Source organism: Eschrichtius robustus, chromosome 3, assembly GCF_028021215.1.
Source record: "Eschrichtius robustus isolate mEscRob2 chromosome 3, mEscRob2.pri, whole genome shotgun sequence".
NCBI classification, from domain to species: domain Eukaryota; kingdom Metazoa; phylum Chordata; class Mammalia; order Artiodactyla; family Eschrichtiidae; genus Eschrichtius; species Eschrichtius robustus.
In genome coordinates this window covers 26,862,469-26,888,744 of record NC_090826.1, presented here as the reverse complement: position 1 = coordinate 26,888,744, position 26,276 = coordinate 26,862,469, and the positions used below count along the sequence as shown (strand labels likewise).

The 26,276-nt window shown below is 44.4% G+C and overlaps 1 protein-coding gene across 2 annotated transcripts in view; it reads left to right on the top strand.

Annotated features, from left to right (window-relative positions):
* Positions 1–26,276, top strand: part of CSMD2 (CUB and Sushi multiple domains 2) — a 645,193-nt gene that overhangs the window by 599,189 nt on the left and 19,728 nt on the right. For both annotated transcript variants that reach the window (XM_068537861.1, XM_068537860.1), the window contains exons 54-60: positions 762–935; positions 4,031–4,219; positions 14,861–15,034; positions 19,139–19,321; positions 23,017–23,193; positions 24,396–24,575; positions 24,964–25,137. In XM_068537861.1, coding sequence (XP_068393962.1) covers positions 762–935; positions 4,031–4,219; positions 14,861–15,034; positions 19,139–19,321; positions 23,017–23,193; positions 24,396–24,575; positions 24,964–25,137 — 1,251 coding nt within the window. The remainder of the gene's footprint in view (positions 1–761; positions 936–4,030; positions 4,220–14,860; positions 15,035–19,138; positions 19,322–23,016; positions 23,194–24,395; positions 24,576–24,963; positions 25,138–26,276) is intronic.

Sequence of the window (26,276 nt, the reverse complement as noted above, 5' to 3'; positions counted from 1 at the left end):
AACGGGGTGGATTCACACACAGTCAGAGGCAGCACTGCAATGGGGCGGGCATCGCTTCATTGCTGGGGAGAGCCTGTCTCTGGAGGAGTGGGGCAGAGCACCGCTGCCCACAGGCCGCCGGGTCCCAAGAGGAGGAAGGCAGGGCTGAGCCTTTATTCTTCCCAAATTGCACAGATGGGCCGCTCCACGTTACCCGGGGCAGAGTAAGGAAAAGAGCACAGAGAAAGGCCAGGAATTACATGAATTGAACTCCCTTCATGTGGAAGGAGTGGGGGAACGGTTGTGTCCCGGCTAAGAGCTCTGGTTCCCACTGGTCTGTCAGAGTGACCAGTCCCTCCACACAGGCGTGGTTAGTATTGACTCTGGCTCCGTCCAGATTGGCCCAGGAACTAGGCTGGGTCTGCATCACATGAGGGGTAGTCACCAGTGTATCTGGCAAAGAAGAGTGGAGTTGGGGAGCCAGGGGATAAGGGAGAGGAAACGAGGCGGGAGGGACAGAGAACGACGCTGTGAGCCTAACACCCTGTGGAAGTCCAAGAATGACTTCTCTCATGTTGTCCAAACGGTGGACATGCCTTCAAAGGAAAGGGAATGTCCACATGCTGATTTCAGGGAAGCAGAATTTTGCAGCAAAAGAGACTAAAGTTAGACCTAAGGCTGAACTTCACTGATGAGTATGAGGAACGCCAGGTGAGGTGAGGATGGACTTTGGGGGATATGGAATAGCGGGAGGGCTTACCTCTCTTCTATTCTGGTTACAGCGATTACCTGTGGACACCCAGGCAACCCAATCAACGGCCTCACCCAGGGCAGCCAGTTCAACCTCAACGATGTGGTCAAGTTTGTTTGCAACCCTGGGTATGTGGCTGAGGGGGCTGCTCGGTCCCAGTGCCTGGCCAGCGGGCAGTGGAGCGACGTGCTGCCCACCTGCCAAAGTGAGTCACCCTTCTTCTCCCCTCCCCCACCCCCAGTACCTCTGCCATCTGTGGTCTGCGACCCACAAGCAGAAGCCAGTGGATTCCATTGTGGTGCTACTTTGACTCAAATGGGGAAGACTTGGGACAGAAAAGAACCATAAATGGGGGCTTTCTCAACCCCTAGATATAGCCACGTCAAATTTCTTCACTGGTTATATAAAGAAAACAAAGGACGTTCATCTTTCAAAATAGAAATGGAAAACCATCTTCTGTTTACATTACGTTACTTCTGTAGACCCAATAATTCACCATTATCATATAGAGCCCCATTCTTGATGAAAGAAAAAAAAACACAAGGGTTCAAATGAAAAATAAAAAGCAAACAGTCTAGGGGTTGGGATGAAGGGGGAGGGAAGAAAAGAAACCACGGACTCAAGAGGCAGGCTCTGCGTAGAGGATATTCCAGCCCCATTCGGTCTATTTAGGAAATAGCTTCTAAAGCTTTTAAAGGCTGCTCACAGCAATGAAGGGCAATGGAGCTGTCTGCCTCCACCCAAGAGTGGTCTGGCAGCCTAGCTGAGGTTTGAATGGAGAGTCAGACAGAGTGAACAGTGAGCGAGGCCAGCCCTGGTCTGGAGGTTGATCAAGCCTTCACAGCTGTAAGGTGTGAGGGCTGAGACTCCCTCGGATGACGGCTCCCCCTCGCAGTGTTTGGGGGTGCACGGCGATTGGCTGTGCAGTGTGTCACAAGTCATTTGTAACTGACATTAAAGGACCAAATTTTTCAAATGATGTTTTAAAATCATGGAAGATACATTCACAGCTAACCTTAAAATAACATTCCTCTCAACATTTCAAGCTGCCATTTCGAGTGAGACAAGGTTCTAGGGAACACAGGGGAAATTGTCGTGACCTTGAGTTGACCTTCCTTCCATCACCTATCCAGGCAGGAAGGAGCTGAGAACTGATGCTTTGGGGTGTTGTTATCCCATGCCCCCTTCTCCTCAAGAACTGTGCTCTGTCTCCCCAACACAAGGTCCTGTCCTGTAACTTCAGCTCCCCCCGTCCTAGCCCCTTCCCGGGGTGCTGTACCCAAGAGCCGATCTTGGAAACAGACGGCTGGGGTAAAATCCTTAGAAATCATGGCCTCTGGTCCTTCTCCCCACCAGCCCGTTCTCTACTCTGACAGGGTGACCTGCCTAAAATGCAAATCTGATGAAGTCACTCCATGTTTAAAACACCTCCCGAGACTTCCCACTGCCCTTAAGATAATAATAGTCTCCTCTGCTGGTTTACGGGGCCCACAGACCTGGCCCAGCCTCCTGTCCAGCCCACTCTTCTCCACTTCGTCCACTCCCAGCCTCAGCTCTGCATTGGGTCCCAGCCACACTGACCCCCTTCCGGAGTCCTCACACGGTGCCCTGTGCCCATAAACCCCCCAGGGCACCAGACACAGTTTCCTCCAACGCATTCTTCTCTGTCCCCTCAGACCCTCTCTTTGTCTGGGTGATTTCTACCCAGTCATCAAGAGCCAGCCTAAATGCTACTCCTTCTGGGAAGCCTTTCCTGCTCCACCCCCTGCACTGGGCTAGATGCTCTGCTTTGTGCTTCCAGAACATTCTCTGCTGTCCCTATCAGAGCACTTATCAAACAGGATAATTGTTCATTTGTCCCTTTCTCTGTAGACCAGTAGTTCTCAACTGGGGATGATTTTACCTGCTCCCCTGTCCCAATAGGGGACAGATGTTGGAAGACATTTTTGGTTGTCACAACTGGAGGGTTTCTATTGGCATCTCGTGGACAGAGGCCAGGGATGCTGTTAAACATCCTACAAGGCACAGGACTGCCCCCACAATAAATAATTCTCAGCCCAAAATATCCTTCGAACCAAGGTAGAGAAACCCTATTCCAGACTGTAAATTCTGTCATATCCTTACTGCCCAGCACAATGCTTGGCACTCAGTATATCACAATAAATAACATGAATGAATGAAGGCTACTTACTTGTTTTGTGACTCCAGCCTCTCTGAGCCTCAGAGAGGCTCATCAGAAGTTAAAACAGCTCACACCTGAAAAGCTAATCAAAGATTTTAAATACCGGCCCTGCCCCCCTTATGATGCATATGAGGTCCAGGTAAAATAATGGATGTGAAAGTGTTTTGAAAGCAAAAGTACACATCATCGGGCTTCCCTGGTGGTGCAGTGGTTAAGAGTCCGCCTGCCAATGCAAGAGACACGGGTTCGAGCCCTGATCCGGGAGGATCCCACATGCCGCAGAGCAACTAAGCCCGTGCACCACAACTACTGAGCCTGCACTCTGGAGCCCACGAGCCACAACTACTGAAGCCCGCGCACCTGGAGCCCGTGCTCCGCAACAAGAGAAGCCACCGCAACGAGAAGCCTGCGCACCGCAACGAAGAGTGGCCCCCACTCGTCGCAACTAGAGAAAGCCCGCGCGCAGCAACGAAGACCCAATGCAGCCAAAAATAAATAAATAAATTTATAAGAAAAAAAGTACACATCATGGGTTATGAATAATATGGTCATTATTCTCAAATCTCACTCTGATTTTGAGTTAAGCTGCTTTGGAAACACTAAAGGATTTAAAAGTCAAATTTATCCCCCAGGATTAATCTCCCCCTGAAATACTCGTAAAAGTGGTTAAAACAGTTTCCAGAAGAGCCCACCCCCCATTCCACAGCTTTGCTGAGGGAGACATTGTATCAGGGATCTGATCACAGAGAGGAGGCATCCCTGCCCTCAAGGGATTCGTGTATTCAAACAAATCACAATCGAGCTGTACCGGGAGCACTGAGGACGGAGAGGTTGACCAGTCTGGGAGGAGGTGGGAAGACTTCTGCAGGGAGGTGATGTCTAGCTGGACATGGAAGAATGAATCCCTTAACCAGGTGATCAAGGTGAGGGGAGAAGTACAGCAACCTCAGGACAAGCTCACCTTCCCAGGCAGAATCTCCTTTGTGTAGCCTGTCTTGGTCTGGAAATTTTGCTGTACTGGAAATACGTGCCTGTTTGGACTTCTGAATTCTCATTTAAAAGAGTAGGAAAATCCTCACGTCCAGGTCTCTACAGCTAATCATCCCGTTTCTTTGCAGTCATCAACTGTACAGATCCTGGGCGCCAAGAAAACAGCGTTCGTCAAATCCACGCCAGCGGCCCGCACAGGTTCAGCTACGGCACCACTGTGTCTTACCAGTGCAACCACGGCTTCTACCTCCTGGGCACCCCGGTGCTCAGCTGCCAGGGAGATGGCACATGGGACCGTCCCCGCCCCCAGTGTCTCTGTAAGTCGATGTTATCTACTCACAATGATCACCTGTGCCTTCTGACAGGATGGTCCATATCAAAGAACAGCCCTCCTCTGTGTGTGTGTGTGTGTGTGTGTGTGTGTGTGTGTGTTCACGATGACAGTCACTCTGGCTGCTCTACGGATGTCAGAGAGCATCTTGGGCCCTGTTGGGTTAGTTGCCACACCAATTCTCACGCTTTCTTTGTTCCTGGCTACAGGCTTATTCTCTTTCCTCTCTAGTGCTGCCACCAACCTCTTCAGCCTCCAGGGTTCCCTTCCTTCAGGGGTCCTGGCTGCCTAGCAGGACACTGTCTCCCATTTTACCCCCTCCTTGCTTTTCCAGAAAGACAACACATGAACCCCTTTCTCTTGAAAGACTGAAGCAGAAATGCCACAGACCCTGGAGGCAGACCGACCTGGATTTGAATTCTGGCTCTGCCACTAAACATGCTGTGTGGTTTGAAAGAAGTCCATTAAACTCTCAGGTCCTCCATTTCTTCATCTGTAACAATGATGCTAATGTCTCTTCCATAGGGTTATTAGAGGATTAAATGAGAACATCCATTAAAAGTGCCTAGGACAATATGTCTGGTATATAGTAGCTACTCAATAAACAATAACTGCTTTAACTGTAATTAGGAAAAAATATGAGGACAACATGTGGGGAAAAAGAGGATGGGGGAGGCACTCAGAATCCTGACATCTGGTTGCTAGCCTCACACATCCTGAAGAGAAAATCAGTTCCTTGGCCTCCTGATCTCTTCTCTTGTTGCTAATGATGAACCCTGTGGGTTATTCTCTCCCCCCTCTTCCCAGTAGTAGAGGTGAAGATGCAGTCCCGGGGGACTGATGGGCATTGAGCTGGTGCCATTCAGTAGTCCTCTTATCTGTGGTGGGTCATACATATTTTGTAGGCCCCCCAGTCTGGATGACTCCATCTCTTTATGCCCTTGTGCCTCTAGATATGATAGGAGGCTGGTATAGCTACTCACCTGCCCATATTTCGCTTGCTTGAGGACCCCAACCTGGCCATCCAGCCCCATTTATGACTGACAGATCACCTGGGGTTGGAAATGGACAGCCACCTGAGTACAGTGGTGACAGCTGAGATTCAGAGTGCATGGTGATTTCAAATTGCTGTATCTTCTGGTAAAATGAGGCTTTTATCATAATAAAGTGACCCTATCTACGTTCATTTTTTCTCCCAAAGCTTATTTTATCTGATGTTAATATTGATATCGATATAATTAATATATCATTGCATCAATATTATCTATAATCATTTCCTTAGGAGGATTTAATCCACTTCCATTTTTCTTCCTTTTTTTTTGTAGAGAAATATAATTCACATACCAGAAAATTCACTTTTAGAGTATATAATTCGGTGATTTTAATATATTCACAAAATTGTGCAACCATCACCACTATCTAATTCCAGAGCGTTTTCATCACCCCAGGAGGACACCCTTTAGCAGTCACTTCCCATTGCCCACCACCACTCTATCCCCCGGTAACCATACTTTCCATCTGTGAATTTGCCTATTCTGGACATTTCATATAAATGAAATTATGTATGTGGCCTTTTGTGTCTGACTTCTTCCACTTAGCATAAGGTTTTCCAAGTTCATCCATGTTGTAGCATGTATCGTTTACTTCATTCCTTTTTATGGCCAAATATTATTCCATTGTATGGATATAGCACATTTTGTCCATCCATTCATCAGTTGATGGACATCTGGATTGTTTCCACTTGTTGGATATTATGAACAATGCTGCTGTGAACATTTATGTACAAGTTTTTGTGTGACCATATGTTGTCAGTTCTCTTGAATATATACCTAGGATGAAATTGCTGGGTCATATGGTAACTCTGTGTTTAATTTTTTAAGGTTCACTGTTTTCTAAAGTGGCTACACCATTTTACATTCCCATGGGCACTGTATGAAGGTTCCAGTTTCTCCATATCCTCATGTACACTTGTTATTTTCCATCTTTTTTATTACAGCCATTCTAGCAGGTGTGAAGTGGTATCTTATTGTGGTTTTGATTTGCATGTCCCTAATGACTAATGATGTTGAACATCTTTTTATGTGCTTATTGGCCATTTGCATCTCTTCTTTAGAGAAATGTCTGTTCAAGTTCTTTGCCCATTTTTTAATTGGGTTGTTTGTCTTAATATCGTTTGTTTTAACTGTTCTTTATATATTCTGAATACTACACCTCTATCAGACATATAATTTGCAAACTTTTCTCCCAAAGATAATTCTGGATGATGTCCTTTGATGCGTGAAAGTATTGAATTTTAATGAAGTCTGAGTTATCTATTTTCTCTTCTGTTGCTTGTGCTTTTGAAGGAATATTTAAGAAACCACTGCCTAATCCAATGTCATATCATAATCCAATATCATGTCATCTGTGAAAAAACATACTTTTACTACTTTCTTTCCAACCTGATGCCTTTTATTTCTTTTTCTTACATAATTGCCCAGCTAGAACCTTCAGTACAATGTTGAAAAGAAGTGGCAAAACAGACATTCTTGTCTTGTTTCTAGGCTTTGGAGTAAAGTCTTCAGTCTTTCACCATTAAGTATGATGTTAGCTGTGGGATTTTTGCAAATTCCCTTTATCAGATTGAGGAAATTCTCTTCTACTCCTAGTTTGTTGAACATTTTTACCACGAAAGGGCATTGGATTTTTTCAAATGATTTTTCTGCATCTGTTGAGATGATCATGTGGGGCTTTTTTTTCCTCATTCTATTAATATGGTGTATTACATTGATTGATTTTCATATGTTGAACAACTCTTGTGTTCTTGGAACAAATCATTCTTGGTCACGGTAAAATTCATTTTAATATGCTATGGGATTTGGTTTGCTAGTATTTTGTTGAGGATTTTTGCAACTGCATTCATAAGGAATATTGTTCTGTGGTTTTCTGTCCTTAACGATATCTTTTGCTTTGGTATCAGGACAATGCTGGCCTCATAGAATGAGTTGGCAATTGTCCCTCTTCTTCTATTTTTAGGAATAGTTTGAGAAAGACTGGTGTTATTTCTTCTTTAAAATTTTGGTAGAATTCATCTGGTTCTGGGCTTTTCTTTGTTAAAATTTTTTGATTATTGATTGTTTCTACTTATTTGTTATGATTCTCTTCAGATATTTCATTTCTTCTTGAGTCATTTTTGGTAGTTTGTGTATTTCTAGTAATTTTCCCATTTCATCTAGGTTATCTAATTTATTGGTATACAACTGTTCATGTTCATAGTATTCTATAATCCTTTTTACTTCTGTAAACTCAGTTGGTAGTAATGTCTCCACTTTCATTCCTGATTTTAGAATTTGAATCCTCTCTCTCCCCCCATATCTATCTCTCTCTCCCTCCCTCTCTCTCTGGCTCTCTCTCTCTCTCTCATCAGACTAGAACATTTGTCAATTTTCTGACCTTTTCAAAGGACCAACTTTTGATTTTGTTTATTTTCTCTATTGTTTTTCTATTTCATTTATCTCTGCTCTAACCTTTTTTATTTCTTTTCTTCCATTTGCTTTGCTCTTCTTTTTTCCTAGTTTATTAGAGGGGAAGTTTAGGTTGTTGGTTTGAGACCTTTCCTCTTTTTAATGTAGGTAATTACAGTTATAAATTTCCCTCTGAGCACTGCTTTCACTGTATCTCATAAGTTTTGGTATGCTATGTTTTCGTTTCTGTTCACCTCAAGTATTTTCTAATCACTTCCCTGATTTCTTCTTTGACCTACTGATTATTTAGGAGAGTGTTGTTTAATTTCCATATATTTGTGGATTTTCCAAATTTCCTTCTGTTATTGGTTTCTAGTTTCATTGCATTTTGGTTGGAGAACATACTTTGTATGATTTCAGTCTTTTAAAATTTATGGAGATTTATTTTTTTTAGCTAAATAATTATTGAATGTTTTACCATTCAATAATTATCTTTTTAGTTAAGCTGAGGTTTAACTGTTCATTGAGTTCCTATTTCCAATTATTTATTTTGCATTTGAGAAATGAATGCAATATTTGTTTTTCAAATTTGCTTAATTATTTCCATAGTGTATTGTTCCTATGTAAACGTGTTCTTTTTTTATATTTAACATATTAAATATACTTATTATGTATTCCATATCTGATACTTCCAATATCAGTGTCTTTTCAAGTCTAGTTCTGCTACTGTCATTTCTGCTGCTTCTCACTCTTGGTGACTTGTTTCTCATTGTTTTATTATGTTTACATTATGATCTTTTGTTTGACTGATCTTAATCTGTGGGAATCAGGAACCAAGCTCTCAGTCTGGTAGAAACCAATGCCTAAAAACAAGCTAGGCATTCTCTCTCGCAAAAAAAAAAAAAAAAAAAAAAAAAAAGTGGCTAATGCTCAACAATTGCTGATATTTTTTACTACAGAAAGCCAGTGGTCACTTCTTTTTCTCATTGGGATTTACAAGGCGCCAAACTCTACTTACAGTAATTACTGACACCACCACATTATGTTTTTATTAGAGACACAGAAACCAAAGGACCGACCAGTTCTTTTTGGAGTAGATTTTCCCAAAGCAGACCCCATTCAAAGACAGCAATGTTTATTACTTCCTCTAAATATGAACTTCAGCAAGATTCCCATAAAAGGGATATACTAGCATCAGAATCCAATTAGCCTCTTCACTTGTTGAAGGGAGAAAACATAGAAGTTTTCCCTGAGATTTGGTGAGACTGTTTCAAAAACACCAGCCCTGAGGAACTTCCACTGGCTGTAAGGCTCTAGATCCCAGGTGACTCCCAGTAAAATAATTTTCACTGATGTTTCATGGTTATCATGACATTATTTTAGTGGGCTAACTGCATTTCTACTCCTAGAAGATCCAATTACCTGTGAATAGGATTGTGACAAATTGTAGACGACTATACGTGTCCCCTAGTCAACGGTGTCAATCAGCTGTTCCTTCCAGGTGAAGGCAAACTGCTTTAATTAGTGTGGACATGCAGGGACCAAGGAAAATGCATGATCCGTATCTATGTTATATGCCGTTTCCCTGCTAAAGTGCTTTAAAAAACAGTGGAAGCTCTGGAGGTGGCTGGCCATTAGTCCAACTCTCATACTTGCGGTTTAGGAACCAGGGTGGGCGGCCTTTTCATTCTGCCATCGGACTCAGCATAGTCCACACCCAGTCATGAATTGCTGATTTATATTGTTGTTTTTTGCTTAATTACAATTTTATACTTTCTCAATCCCCTGTTATATGTGTATCCTGTGTAATGCAAGAAAATCTGCTACTATTAGGAGTGCTAAGTACCTATCTTGCTGATTTTTTTTTTAAAGGTTTGCATTTTTTTTTTTAATTTATTTATTTATGGCTGTGTTCGGTCTTTGTTTCTGTGCTAGGGCTTTCTCTAGTTGTGGCGAGCGGGGTCCGCTCTTCATCGCGGTGTGCGGGCCTCTCACTATCGCGGCCTCTCTTGTTGCGGAGCACAGGCTCCAGACGCGCAGGCTCAGTAATTATGGCTCAGGGGCCCAGTTGCTCCGCGGCATGTGGGATCTTCCCAGACCAGGGCTCGAACCCGTGTCTCCTGCATTGGCAGGCAGACTCTCAACCACTGCGCTACCAGGGAAGCCCTATCTTGCTGATTTTTATGTACACATTTAAGCTTAATATGTAGTTAGCAGCTAGAGAGCCACTGCAGAAACTGGAATGATCCAAAGAGATCCCATTTGGACATGGGCATGAACATTAAAAACATTAATTTTTTATATCGACAAATTGAGAAATGCAGCACCAGCTATTCACCTTGTCTTTGTTCTTCGCCTCCTAGATTTTTATGCAAATATGCAATGAATGCAAGTTGTTCCTCTTTATTGTTATCATATGTCCTTTTCTTGTTTCTCCTTATCCATAGCAGGCAAATTGTATTGTCATTAATTTTTCTTTTGTCACAAGCATTATTATTGTTGACTTTTTCCTCCTTTAAAAGAACAAACCACAGGAAGGGAATAAAACAATAGAGTATACTGTAGTTGCTAATTTTACAGACACCCAAGTAGCCTAGATCAAGCCAGTAATGAAAAAATAATTTCAGGCATTGCATATACATTTTTAGAGATTATTAGATATTACCATAATTGAACACTATCCTCAAATTCCCCAAAGAAACATTTTAAAGCCAAATAAGAACATCAGAAAAAACAACCAGCTGCTGTCACAGAAATCATTATGGGTAACCAACATAAATGTGTACATATGTACACTAATAGACATGAACAGAAATGTTCTTATCAGCATTATTCATGAGTCCAAAACCAGAAACAACCCAAACATCCATCAATAGGAAATGGATGATAAATGTGGTATATTCCCACAGTGGTGTGACAGTCAACCTATTCATACCTTTATGTAGCATACTGCTACATTGTACCAGGGTTGGTCTGTGTAAAGTGATGTGACTCGCAAAGCTAGGTTATAAAAGATATCCCACCTCCACCTGGCTTTCTTGGATCAGTCACTCTGGGGGAAGCCAGTCAAGCCATCAGATGAATGCAGCCACAGTCAACATCCTGGCTGCAACTTATGAGGGATCCTGAGTCAGAACTACCTGCCAAACCACTCCCAAATTCCTGACCCACAGAAACCATGATGAATAATGCGTTTATTGCTGTCTAAGCTTTGGGGCAATTTGTCACACAGGAATAGATAACTAACACAAATGGTAAACTATATAGCAGAAGTCAGCAAACTTTGGCTCCTGGGCCAAATCTAGCCTATGGCCTATTTCTGTATGGCCCTTGAGCTTAGAAGAGTTTTTATTTTTAATACTTTTAAAATATTATACAAAAAAAAAGAAACAGAAGAATATGCAACATAGACTGTAGGTAGCCTCAAAACCTAAAATAATTACTGTCTGGACAGTAATTAAAGAAAATGTTTGCTGACCCTGGTATACAGCAATGATAATGACCTACTGTTATATACAGCATAGACGAATGTCACAGACATAATGTTGAGTGAAAGAAGCCAGCACAAAAGAATATATACTATATGGTTCCATTTAAATAAAATTCAAGAACAGGCAAACTAATTAATGGTGTATGAAGTCAAGATAGTTTAATTTGAGGAGGGAAGAAGAGAGGTAGTGATACAGAGGGCATGAAGGGGCTTCTGAGGCACTGGTGATATGCTTTTCTTGATCTGGGTCATGTATTCACTTTGTGACAATTCATTAAGCTCTGTTTTTATGGTTATTGTGTTTTTCTATATGTATGTTGCATTTTCATTAAAAAAGAATTTTTTTGAAAAATCATTTCAGAGTTAAAATTGGACAATTTCTGGAAGTCCAGAAATTTCTAGTAAACAGTCATAGAATCATTTAAATTATAATTGGGGGCTCCATTCCTTCCAGAAGGAGAGAATTCATCAGCAGTATTAAAGCAGTACTGCAGAAGGGAGTCAGTTACAATGCTTGAGAGTGTGCCCTCTGGAGTCAATCTGTCAGGTTTCAAGAACTAATTCTACTGCTGAACAGGCCTGTGACCTTGCGGAAGTTACTCTGCCTCACCATGCCTCATTTTCTTCATCAGGAAGGTGGAGATAAAAACAGTGCCTACCTCATAGGGTTGTCTTAAGGAATAGATAGTGTAATCCTTGGAACTCACTGTATCAGTTACCTATTGCTGTGTAGTAAGCCATCTCAAAACTTAAAATAGCATCTATTTTTGTTTTCTCACAATTCTAAAGGTCAGGAATTTAGGTGAGGCTTAGCAGATATATTAATCTGGGTTCTCCAGAGAAACAGAATCAAAAACCAATAGGATACATATATATATTATTATTTTTTACATATATTTTATAGATAGAATATATAGTATATATAGATATGTAATAAGATCTATATCTATATAGATTTAGATATATGATTTATACCTATATATCTGTACCTATAGAAACCATGAGCCATCTGTATATCTGCTTCTAAATATAATATATAATATATGTTAAAATCATGTGAGCCAATTCCTTTTAGATATAGATAGAGATACAAATATAGATATATAGATAGATAATAAGGAATTGGCTCATACAGTTTTGGAGGCAGGAAAGTCCCCAGATCTGTAGTGCACAAGCTGGAGACCCAGGAGAGTGGATGGCATAGTTCCAGCCTGAGTCTGAAGGCCTGAGAACTAGGTAGAGCCAACGGTATAAATTCTAGTCCAAGTCTGAGTCCAAAGGCAGGAGAATATTGATGTCCCAGCTCAAAGACAGTCAGGGAGAATTCTCTCTTACCCCACCTTTTTGTTTTATTCAGGCCTTCAAGAGATTGGATGAGGCCCACCCACACTGGGGAGGGCAATCTGCTTTATTCAGTCTAGTCTACCAATTCGAATGTTAATCTCATTCAGAAACCCTCACAGATACACACAGAATAATGCTGGACCAAATATCTGGGCATCCTGTGGCCTAGTCAAGTGGATACATAACATGAACCATTCCAGCAGGGCTGGCTCATCTGCACCCAACGTGGTTCAGTTAGGACTGGAGGATCCAAAATGGATCCAAAATGACCCCACCTACATGTTTGAGGACTTGCGGCTGGCTCTTCTCCGCGTGGCCACTCTCTCCAGCAGGATGACATGGTCTTCTTTACTTGGAGGCTGGGTTCCTAGAGAAAAAGAGGAAGTTAAAGGATCTCTTAAGCCAGAGCTCAGAATTCCTAAAACCCCATTCCACGACATTCTGTGGATCAAAGCAAGTCCCAGGCCAACCCAGATTCAAGGAGGGAGGAAATACGAGACTCTACATCTGGGAGTGGGAAGAGTGGTAGGCCTGTGCCGGGATGGGGAGAGTTGTGGTGGCTGTTTTCGCAGACAGACAGCCCTTTGGCCACCAGAGTACATATCCTTCCCAGTTGCATGCCAGACCCCAAGGTTTAGTCTGCCCAAATCACTATCATCTCTTCTTGAACTACTGCATCAGCTCCCTCTTTTCTTGCCCCGCCCTAGAATGTTCTCCACACGGTAGCCAGAATGATCTTGTTAAAATGTAAATCAGACCATATCACTCCAGTGGGGTCCCATCATGCTTGTAATAAAGTCCAAATTCTATGCCATAATCTGGCTCCCAGTAACCTCTCCACCCATGTCTCCTTCAGTTCTTTCCTTGTTCGTTCTATTCCAGCAACCCTGGCTTTCTTGCTGTTTCACGAACACCCCAGGCTCATTCCAGCCTCTGGGCTTTTCCACTAGTCCCTTCCCTCAGAATGCTCTTCCCCCAGATCTCACATGGCTGGCCTTTTCACATCACTCAGATCACTGCTCAAATGTTGCCTCAGAGAGATCTTCCCTGACCATCACCATCCTACTCAAAAGCAGCACCCTCATCCCACCCCGAGCACCCTTTTCCTGATGCAGCTTTATTTTCCTTCATAGCAACCCCTAGAATTACCTGTTTTCTTATTCATGGTCTCTCATCCTCACTAGAACATAACCTCCACGAGAGCATGGACTTTGTTCTCCCAAACACATATAACAGTGCCTCGCACTCAATACATATGTGTTGAGTAAATGAAAGAGCCTGGGATCAACCGTGGCAAGAACAACGGCAAGGCAAGCCCAGCGACGTCGACAGCACCGTCCTGCCCTGGCCCGTACACCTCGACTCTGCACTCTAACCCCATCACTGGTTTCCATGGTTACACTTTGGTGTCTCAGGAAAGGGAACTTGCAACAAAAGAGGACAAGTTGGAGACAAGTGATGTGGGCAGCTGTGAGATGCATTTGGAGAAGACTCTAACTGGCCCTCATTCTGGATCCCGTGGCCAATGCCGACAGTCTCAGGATGACAGATCACCAATTTGTCCTTTTTTTAATTAATTTTTTATTGGAGTATAGTTGATTTACGATGTTGTGTTAGTTTCAGGTGTACAGCAAAGTGAATCAGCCATACATATACATATATCCACTCTCTTCTAGACTCCATCCCACGTAGGTCATTACAGAGCACCGAATAGAGTTCCCTGTGCTTATAAGTAGGTTCTTATTAGTTATTGATTTTATATAGAGTAGTGTGTATATATCAGTCCCAGTCTCCCAGTTTATCCCCTCCTTTCCCCCTTGGTAACCATAAGTTTGTTTTCTACACCTGTGACTCAATTTCTGTTTTGTAAATAAGTTCATTTGTACCATTTTTTAAGATTCCACATATAAGCAGTATCATATGATATTTGTCTTTCTCTGTCTGACTTATATGTAGTTATGTGTATACTATATGTACCACCTTTCTGCCAGAGACCTCTTGGTATGTCCGACGGCAGTGAGGAAATAGGGAGAGGTGAGCACAAGAGGCAAGAAAGAGAAGAAACGGATATTATTGTGTCCCTACTATGTGCTGAGCAGTTTCACATGTATTATCTCATTCAGCTCTTAAAACAGATATCGCTCTGCAGTTCACAGAAACAGAAACTGGAGAGCGAGGTGGGTAGGCATTGTCTGCTGATGCCGAGTGGGTGTGCCAGCAGGAAGTTTGCTTCGGTAGATACCCCAGCTTCTCTTCTTCTCTGCCTGTCGCCGTGAAAAGCCTAGCATGCGTCCTGTGATGATGATTCATCCTGGTGCAGAGTTGCTGAGATGTTTGCCCTTCCCCACAGTGGTGTCCTGTGGCCATCCGGGCTCCCCGCCCCATTCCCAGATGTCCGGGGACAACTATACCGCGGGGGCGGTCGTGCGTTACAGCTGCACCAGCAAGCGGACTCTAGTGGGAAATGCCACCCGAATGTGTGGGCTGGACGGACACTGGACTGGCTCCCTCCCCCACTGCTCAGGTATGGGCTCTGGTGTGGGAGAAGGGGGTCCAATGGAACACCTTGCTGGGAGGCGAGCGAGCTCCCGAGGGTGTGAGTGTGACAGATGGACGGGAGGGAAGCAGACCTTTTGAACCCTCATCGCATCCCTCCCAGGCAGAAAGCACGGCTATCAGAGGTCCCAACTGGACTTCAGCCCTTCGTGGTCTGAGCCCAGCTTCATGCCCTTAGTCAGCTCTGGCCAAGCCCATACAGCCAAGAGATTGCAAAACTAGTGAAGACTCAGTTTGTGAGGTCACGCTATGGCCAGAGTCCTGTCCAGACACTTATTACCATGAGGTCCCAGGAATAGTCCAAGCCTTCCTGTTGTTTGGCCCAGGTCCAAACCCCCTCCTGTGTTCTCTTCTCCCCTGTTTGGGACTCCTGGGCCCCAGCCTGCTTCCCTTTCTGTATCACCGCCTCTCCCGTTTGTCCTGTGTCCTGACTGCCCAGTGAATACAGTTCTTCCCTTTAGCACTAACACACCAGCCCCCAGACATTTCCTATGAATGAGTTTGTTTTCCTGTTAATCTCTATGGGGACACAGAGAGATGTTATCAACACCGCAGATGTAGGGAACTGCCAAAGCTCCCGTGTCCATATTTCCAGATATTCATCTGTAATGTCATAAAAGAACAAAATATTTGAAACTGAATTGTCCCACCAATGAAGAAACCACTAAGCAAAAAAGTTAGCACCCCACAGCTTTCTTTTCTTTGGGGTGAGCCTGCCTGGCCCCAAGAAGGGAGGCCACATGGGATGTTGCCCACAGGAGGGCAGCTGTTCATGTAGCCTGATGTTCCTCAGGGGACCTACCGTGGCACTGAAATTAACCCCTATGCCTTCCCATGCCAGATGCCCTCTGGAGGTAAGGATCCTGACCTCCTCCTAATATAGAAGCCTTCTCCTCAAAGTGGGACCTCACCCACAAGATGTGCAGCTGCTCTGGCAGTTTGAAGTTCCCAGATAAGCCTGTCTTCCAAAATTTAGGGCACTGCCAGAATACCCACCAGGTATTTGTTAGGGCTCCTAAGAAAGGAGAAATTCCCGAAGCACTGGCCGCTGTTTCAAAGGGCTGTGGGCTGCCCAGAACAATCCCAGACACATCACTCTGTTAACACCCAAGACTTTGGCCTCTCACCCTTATTAATCTCATTAATCACCCAGTTCAAGAACTGGCAGGACTATGTATGAGCCACTGGGACTCCTTTAGCCTGTTAGCTGGGCCCCAGACTCCTGTCTGTTTGGACTTCTATTGGAAGTGTCTTGGGGAGGCTGGCATGGGGACGACAAAGATCATGTATATTGAGGCCTCCAGAGTTGTCCACAGACCAAGTTCCAGGAGGAAGAAGTATTCCACAGAAGAAAGGCATGCATTTCGCGTCCAAATGCCCATCCAAGCATGCATTTGCCCCAGTGTCTTTGGTGAACGGTCCCTTTTGCATAAAGTCCTCCCTCTAGACGTTTCTCTAGGACATGGGACTAATGGTGTTCTTAAGGTCTGTTTTATGTATTTGGGGATCTTTGTTCTCCGTGGGAAAAGGAAGTACAAGGTAGGGGAGGAAGAAATCAGAAAGAAAGACTTCAGCATCTCCTACCCATTAGCATATGTAACCCAATCACACAGTGAGTCTCCTGGCCCAAAAGCACAGAATCCAAAGTCTTTTCTCCCAAACTGTAATTTTCCTTCTCTGAAGTTGTTTTTGCAAAGGCTGGGAAATGACATACTGGAAATATTACAGAAACAATTCTTATAGATAACAAAGCTAGAAAACCTCTAAAACCTTTTCAACCCTGAGATTTCATAATTTTGTGACTACCTAAGTCCTGGTTCTGCCTGTGGAAGAAGGGACTCTTCCTTGGCCACATCAAAGGTCAAGGGGAGACTAGAAACAAGCTGACACCTTGGGAACATGAAAAAGTAAGAAGCAGAAAAGAACCTTCAGAAGACATGGACCTCGCTCATTAGGGGATGTGTTGCGTTAAGCTGTTTGATCCCCAATCCTGAACATTCTGAAGAATAGTTTGCAAACTTACTTCTCCCGTGTCTTCCTCAAGGATGACAGACACTTAGGAGAACAGAATCATGGGCAGAGCTTTCCTGGAGACCTCTGAGGACAGGAGTAGAAGGGATTCCATAAATACTAAGGCTGAGGAATGAATGAATCTTAAATACCTTAGATAAGAAAGTGAAGGTGGAAAAAAATAGGTGATTAGGAAGTAACACTAGATCTGTACTAGTGAGTGGGATATAATTCCACCAGTGATACAGATATCATCTTTTGCAACATCATCTCCTGTCAGTCTTAAAAGATACACATTCAGGAGTTTCAGGGTCAGATTTTCAAACCTCATTCTGTACAGTCAGTGCACCCAGATGGTGCATAACAGAAGTCATAAGTCCCTGGGCCATAAATGACATGCAGAGATTTCTGGCATTTGAGACACACTTCAGGAAGTTCATTGCCTACCTCTGCAGTGTCATCATCTTGCTGATGTACCTCTTCAGTAAAGAGTCAACAGTTGCCACCTGCCCCCATGGTACAGTATTCTGTCCCAGACCTCCTTATATCGTTGAAACAGAGGCCAAACACTGCAGTGGAGACTGTTCTGTCTGATAATGCCCAGGACCCGGGAGTCCACCCTCAGGCCTGTTGTGTAATAGTGCTGGCTTCAGCCGAGGCCAGCTAGCCAGTGAGGGAGAGAGAGAGACTCACCATCAGGGCTGCCTTCAAGGGGACCCTGTACTGCCTGTTGCATGAGCTACATCCTGGAAAACGTCAAAAGATAAGAAAACCTGGCCAAATGTGATAGGCTTTCTTTTTTCAAGTGTTTGAGTTGAAGGCTGAATGAATCCCCCTTCCACGGTAAGGAGCAGAGTGGGGAACATGCGGTTATATAGTATTCTCATATTCTGAGACTAGGCTGGAAAAGGAAATAATCCCAAAACTGAGAGGAAGATACATCAACAGTGGATGGTGGGGTACACATGGCTTAAGCCACTTGTGGTCAAGACGTTACTATCGATGCCTACACACGTGGATTCACGAGGAGGTGCATTCCACATCAATGGGAAACTTTACCTTCTCATGGAGTTGCCATTTATTCCTTCATTTTCTTCCTCCTTCCTCAAACTTACCATGGCCTAGGCTGATCCAGTGGTGTCTCCCGTGCATCTCCGTATTCTGAGATGCGCTGGTTCCCACAGGCACTAGATCATGTAGCTTTGTCTCCTGTTCTCCACCCTCCCCCACCTCTTGGGTCCTTAAAACTCTCCTGGGTTGGGTTTGCACAATAAGCCAGATAAATGCAGAAATGTGGCAGGAGGCATGGGGCAAAGAAAGGAGGAAATGAGGGATCTAAGATATCTAATCTAGAGCTCACCCATATTGCATAATTTGTGAATAGGAAATCCTCGATTAAAGGCCCAGGATCAAGATTCAAACTGGGCTGTTGAGCAGAAACTCTGCTAAAAAGTTGGAACTTTTTTCTCTCAGCAGTGGGAAGTCAATGGAGATAATTCAGCAGGAAAGAACCAAAATCAGATGGTTGTGGTTGTTCATTGCTAAGATTTAAGGATAAAGTGAAGATAGACTAGAGGGAGAGTTTGAGAGGAAGGGACATTAGTTAGGAGGCTCCTGCAATGTAGTTCAGGAGAGAGACGTTGAGCATCTGAGCTAAGACAGTGGAACTGAGAATGGAGAGGGTACCAGATCAGCAGATGGTGGAGAAGAGGTGAAAGGGAGAAGGCCAGCTTGGCCCACGGGCATCCCACGCTGGCACAAGCCAAAGAACAAAGGCATGACTTCCTCCACAAAGCTTTCCCTCTGCCTTCTTTCTTCCCTTGCCTCATGGTCCCCGGGGACCCACACATGACCTCAGACCTCTGTGTCCTTTGACCACTGAGCACTAAGGCAGGAGCCTGTCCTGGTGACTCAGGCTAGACACACGGTCAGTTTCACTGCCCTCATTCTTAGGGCCCACTGCCCTTCCTTAGCATCAGCCCAGCATCTTTCTCTCTCCAAGTCCTCCACTCCCTTTCCTGCCGTGCTAAAAACAACGGGGTTTTTTGGTTCTGGTCCATAGGAACCAGCATGGGAATCTGTGGTGACCCTGGCATCCCAGCCCATGGCATCCGTTTGGGAGATAGCTTTGCCCCGGGCAGCCTGATGCGCTTCAGCTGTGAAGCTGGCCACGCGCTCCGGGGATCTTCAGAGCGAACTTGTCAAGCCAACGGCTCGTGGAGCGGCACGCAGCCTGAGTGTGGAGGTAATGTATGTGACCGTTCTGCTTCTCCCCTCTGCCGGCCCCAGGATCTTCCCCCGTTTTCCTGCTCCCTAGCGCCTGCCCTCACATGCACAGATAAAATCCAGGGCCCCATTTGAACCCTTGGCATGGTGAATAGTGGGCATCAACAGAGAGTTCACGTTCATCTCATTAGTAATCCAAAGGCAGACATATTCCCCACTTACCTAAGAAGGGAAGACACCAGGATAAACTAAGTTAAGCACATTTGTGCATTTATTTCCATACAGTTTCATTCAACAACTGTGTGCCAAATACTGTAGTATATGCTAGAGACACAATGGTGATGGAGACAGACCCACCTTGCCCTCCCGGAGCTTACAGTTTAAGGGAAAACACTGTGTTTAAATAGCATCCAAAGTACCAAAAGAAATACAGATCCAGCTTTTAAAAATCCTTTTAAAGTAATATAAGCTCTTAGTGATGGTTCCTGAGGTAGGCCCAGTAGGGGAAATTCTATTTCTCCACACACTCCTAAATTTCTGGAAAAAAAACCAAAACTCTTTTTTAAAACCTCTCTCCCTAAAGTCCAACTTTTTGTACCTGCTCCCCAAATTTCTCCCTCCCTCTCTCTCTCTCTAGCTCTCTCTCTCTCTCTCTCTCTCTCCCTCTCTCTCTCTCCCCCCCCCTCGGTCTCTCCCTCTCTCTCCCCCCCTCTCTAAAATACAACCTGCCTAGCACTCTCCTAGTTAGGAAGCAGTTTAACAGTAAGAGTAAGATTGACTGAGGTGTTGGAAGAGGAAGGACACAATATGAAATCATCATCTAGCAAGGGAGGAGTGGGAATGGAATAGGGAAATATATAATTGCCAGGCAGCACCGAGGGCTCATTAAGGTAAGAGCCATTAACGTAAAGTGACAGTAGTCAGCATTGGTCTGGGTTTTTGTTCAAACACATTTAGCTACATAGTTTCAGGCACAGGGTAGGTGAAGCATTAGGTGTAGGGTTGGGGTTTTATTAGGCAACTAAGACATTGAAAGAAAGTGGCAAGGAAGATGAGGGTATACACAAAGCAGAGATTATGATGAATCTTAGCATCTAAGCTGGGTAAGGAGGGGATGGGTTTATGAGTGGAGTAAGAGGCTGTGAAAAGGTGGTAGGAGCAGTGGATTATAGGTCCCAATCACCAGAGAACGAATTCCAGAGGGAGCGAGCTAAAGAAATAAAAGGCAGTGGTTAGAGAATGGGCTGCATGAAATTGAGTTTGTGGCATAGTCCTGAAGAGCAAGGGGAGATGCTCTGGCCCATGATCCGGGGACACCAATGATAGAAATGGAGTCAGTGCCTTCGCCCACCTGTCTGTCCAAAGTCCTGCCTTTCTGGGGGTGCAAAGTTAGTTTTTATAGCATTTCCTAGACATAGTAAGAGAGCTTTGTGGTACTGAGAGAGTGTTTTGGCAAGGGGAGAATTTAGTATATTCTCAAATATCCACTGTGACCCAGGTTCCCTTTCTTGCCACTCAGGCCCCAGGATGGAGTCAGCCATCAATGTCAGGAGTGTTCAGGGAACAGAAAGTGGGCAGCTGAGAGTTTGGACCTGGAAGCAAATATTTGTTGAGTGAGTGTATGTGTAACATGTACACAGCTCTTTGTGACTTCCCTTGACAAGCTCCCACTTATCTTTCAAGGATCTACTCAAATTCTTATCTCCAGTCCCAAAAACCTGCTCTCTTTTTAGTGCTTTTTTTCCTTCGAGTGTAGCACTTATTACATCATATTTTAATTCATCTGTTTATAGGTAGGTTCTTAAGATAGACTGGGATCCTCAAGGGCAGGGGACGTGGCTTAGTCACCACTGCATATCCAGCACCTAAGCAGCACAAATACTTGTTGAGTGGATGGATGTTAGGGCCTATCTGTTGTGCTAATTACATAGGAATCATTCTGTAGATCTGACTCTGGGACTATGTAAATGTTGTACATACTTACAAAACAAAATTAAATGAAAGATTAGAAACAAGTACTCTCCGAATATCAAATCAAAATGGAAACAAATGAACTTAACTATGTATCAAGTTGGTGATTTAATGACCCAGAGAATTATTTCAATTGACTTGAAAAAATGAAATCTGACTATGGTACATATATCCTAAGGACAAAGAACTACAATGAAATCTTGAACTGTTTTTCACAATCATATTGCTAGTAATAAAACTGGTATTACTATTCTGAAACTATTATGTATATAATACCATAATATATATGGATAAAACAAGTTAAAATTATTTATTGTCATTAAGAACGAAGATTTTCAACATAAAAGGGATATCATATAAAAATCAAAAATTTAAGGAAAACTCAATTCTAAACTTGGCTTGGTAATATCAGCATAAAGTCATAATGTATTTTCAATTTGAAAAGTTATTTTCCCAGTCTAAAAGTCTAGAATCAATGAGCAGCTCAGTAGCAATGAGTACCCTTAATGCCCAGATTGTAGTTTTTAAATCCATTGCCCATTCAAAGGAACCAGAGCTCTTTAGAGAAATGGCTGATTCCAGGACTGGGGCAGGATATATGCAAGATGAACATGGAAAATCTTGTCATTACAACAAGGAATCTACCAAACACAAGTGGGTCATGTCAAAGGAACTCAGGAGCCAACTTGAAGGGGCTCCCACTAGTCAAAGATGGGATAATTTGAGCTTCAATAAGAATAAAAGTGGCAACAGATGGAAACATAGCAAATAAATTCAAATCTGTGAATTCAAATATTATCCTTTGGAGCTTGCTGGGAATCAACTCATTGCTCTCATGTCTGACTTAAAAAAAAAGAAATCAAGCATTATCCAACCTTCCTATGTGAACTCTATTTCTGGGTAAGCAAATATTTGATGATGTACAAGTTCTTAAACACTAGCTAAAGCAGAAAGAGTTATAGAATTAGAATGTCACCATTTCTATCCCCTAATGAAATAAGGAATCTGGCCAACAATATTTAATTTCTGGTAAAACCATTAAGTGACAACTAATAGGAACTTTATAATGCCAGGTGAGGCAGGCAGACCTGCCCCACTGGTCAGCCTCAACATCACTAACAAGAAAACAACCAGACATTCTGTGCCTCCTGATGTGATGGGATAAGAAAAACACAAAACCTTTGCAAAGTACCTTTGCCAAAAAGTAGAACTTGACTACAGTAACTATAGGGGACAGAGGAATATGCTGAACAATGCCTCATTGGTGCAGTTAGTAAAATCCAGAAAGTGGGAGAGTCTACCAGATAAATGCCCTGATTTGTGTAACAGATAAATTGTAGGAGAGGGTAATCCAGTAATCTCTGGATTCAGAGTCTTAGAGATATGCCAACCAAATGTCATGTGTGAACTTTATTTGGATCGTGATTCAAACAAATCAACTGTAAAAAAGAGACAGAAACACTAAGCACTGATTGGATATTTGGTGATATTCAGGAATTGTTTAAAATTTTAGGTGTGATAATAAAACAGATATAGTCTTTAATTTTTAGAAATCATAAAAAATCCCTACAGGTCTCTCCTCCCCTTCTAAGGGGGAGATGATCTGACATGAAAGCATCCCAAGAGGCATTTCAATCTACAGGGTCCTTACATAGCACGAGGTCTCCACTCTGGGCAGGGCCCAGCCCCCCAGGGGATGCCTGCTCTTGTTCTGATGAATAATGTGTCCTTTCGGCTTCCTAGTGATCTCTTGTGGGAACCCCGGGACTCCAAGCAATGCCCGAGTCATGTTCAGCGATGGCCTGGTTTTCTCCAGCTCCATCGTCTATGAGTGTCGGGAAGGCTACTACGCCACAGGCCTGCTCAGCCGGCACTGCTCAGTCAATGGCACCTGGACAGGCAGTGACCCGGAGTGCATAGGTGAGAACCTCTGGGCTCCATGGCAAATGGTGGCCAAGGCAATTGGGCTCCTCCGTGCCAAAGAAGAAGGTTGTCTGGAGGAGACTGGGAAGGCTGGCTGACATGGTGGGACTTGACCCTGAATGAGAATCATACAAATAGCCTCCACTCACTGGGCACATAGTATGTGACAGCCACTGAGCTAAGTGCTTTGTTTCACATGCATCACATCTTTTGATTCTCACCACAACCCCATGAAGTAGATACTATTAGCTCTACTTTATGTATGAGACAACTGAAGCTCAGAGAGGTTGAGAATATAAAATTATTTGCTATTTTTCAGACTCTAGCCAGTTCCTTGGGCTTTCTTTTTCTCTTTTAGGGCAAACCCCCAGTGATCAACCTGATTCTCTTTCCACCTTAAAGCTGCTGCCATCTACCATCTTTGTTAGTTCCTTCTCTCCCTTGGACCCATCCCCACCCCAGCCTGGCTCCCCTTTCTTGCTTCTCTTAAGGGCAGCTCCAGACCCTTTTCCTTGAAAAGCAAATCACTGTGGGGCCCGGTGGAAGGAAGTGATCAGATAAGGGAATCTGACAACATTCTCCCTTTCAAAATCCTAGCTGTCATTTCAGGCTCCATTTGAAATCCCCTGTCAAGCTCACTTTTGTTCTGAGGCCAGAGCTCACCAACCACGCCCCCAACTTGATACCATAACGTCGGTATGACCACTGCATCGGTCACAAGACCCTGCTCCTAGGCCACTGGACCCACAGAGGTCTCCTGGGCAGAAGAGCAGGCAGTAAGATGCCCTTTCCGGCGACAAATTGTCTTATGTGTTCCGTCAACACATCTTAACTCTTCAACCTGGAAACGTCCCTCTCCTTGGACCCCAGCCTCATTTATGAAGCGAGCCCTCTGGATACTTCCTCTTAGAGGTGTGGGCTTTAAATGAAAAAGATGGGGTTCCCAGCCCAAGTTGCTGGGGTGCGTAAGGATGGTGCAGGCAAGGATGGGGGATGTAGGACAGCCTTTGCAAGCAGACTTGGCTGTGGGGACTTAGAATGGATGGTGCCCAACTAGGAACCGGGCAGGGGACAGGACATCCCTACTCTGACAGCTTTCCTTCCCAAACATGTGCAGGGAGTGATAGGGATGGCGTTGGGGTGCTGGGGAGAGGGGAGTCTGTGCTCAAAGTGAACAATGCTCTATCTCCTCATCCTAGTCATAAACTGTGGCGACCCTGGGATTCCAGCCAATGGCCTCCGGCTGGGCAGTGACTTCACGTACAACAAAACTGTGACCTACCAGTGCATCCCTGGCTACATGATGGAGTCACATAGGGTGTCCGTGCTGAGCTGCACCAAGGACCGGACGTGGAACGGCACCAAGCCGGTCTGCAAAGGTGTGTCTGGGGGCTTCAGATGTGGACACAGGGACAAAGAAGGTACAAAAGTCTTGAACATCTAGAAGGGAGGGTGTGATGAGGCAGAGCCCTAACATCTTATCGGGGGGTGTGCAAGGTGAGGAGTGGTCCCTGAACATCTGCAGGGAGGGAGTGGGAAGGTCCTGGGCCTTGATCATTGAGGACAGGGCCGTGCAGTGAGGAGTGGGTTGTCGTAAGGTGCAAAAAGAACAAGCTCTCAAAGGAAGAGGGGGCGTTCCTGCTTCCTGCCGCTTAGCCCAGACTCCCGGCAGGCACAGGGAGCCAGTGACGTCAGTGCCGGCGGCCACCAGGGCCTGGTTTCCCCCGGGGCAGCCCCAGCACTCAGGCCTGCTTTGGTCTCCCCCAGCTATCACGTGCAAACCACCTCAGCTCATACCCAACGGCAAAGTGGTGGGGTCCGACTTCATGTGGGGCTCAAGCGTGACGTACGCCTGCCTGGAGGGGTACCAGCTCTCCCTGCCTGCGGTGCTCACCTGCGAGGGAAACGGGTCCTGGACTGGAGAGCTGCCTCAGTGTTTCCGTAAGTCGCTCACGGGGGGCCTCCGGGGCATCCCATCTGCTGGCTCCATCCTCTTCCCGCCTCTGCTGCTCTGCCTCCAGAGCTCTGCTGCTAGGAGGCCTAGAATGGGGGTCCCCGGCCCAAAATCAGGGAGGAGCTTTGTCAAAGACACTATTAAAGAAGGAGGGGATTTGAAAGGAAGAATATGAGACTATCTTAATTGAGCCCTGGCTCCGCTCGCTGTGTGGAGTCACAGTGGAAGGAAATTAAGCCAGAGATGAGGGAGGTGATTCTGAACCTGAAAGGTTGTTAACTGGATGCTCTAGAACCCAAAGCTGGGGTGATAGACAGGCAAGCGGGGCAGTGCTAGAAACATGCCTGTCTTCAAGGAAAATACCCTGCACAGAAGAGACGCTGGGGCCCTTGTGATTTTCTGGTCAGAGAGTCATTTCTGATTTACCTGGCCCGATTGTGTCTCAAAGAGCCTCAAGTCCATTCCGGGGCTCATTTCTTACCAAGTCCCCCAGAGAAGCAGGTTCCAGGTCACTTATTCTTGCCTTACCCCATAATCTGGCTCTGGAACTTGGACAAATAGTAGGACCTGTTTTTTCTTTCTACTTGGCATTTATCTAATGCTGCAGAAAACTATCAACTACACGTGACACTGTTTGGGGACCTCTGAAAATTTACTTCAGTTTGGGAAGTTTCAGCAGAGACAAGGGCCAGTAAAAGTGGACACAGGAAAGGCAGCATGTGGTGTGTGGTTAACCCCTTAGACCTTCGTATTCCTCCAGGGAGACATTAGGAAGGGAGCCAGACTTCAGGCTGAGTCTGGACTCAGAAACCTTGCTTTTTGTCTTGAGAAATAGCTGAATTGCTTTTTAACAATGAATGATGGTTATTGTTAAAAAAAAAAACCCAAAACTGTACTATATCCAAAAATGCAAAGAAGAATGAAATAAGCATCTGAACCCTCACTTCCCAAAGATACCCATAGTTAGGCTTGTCATACTTCCACACAATCACTATGCATTTTTGCATGTGTAGCAGTATGTATGCAATTTTCTATAAATGGTACTGAATCATGCTCTTCACAACTTGTATTCATTCACAGGCCATCAGCCCCTTGCTCTATCAATACATACTAATCTATACACCAT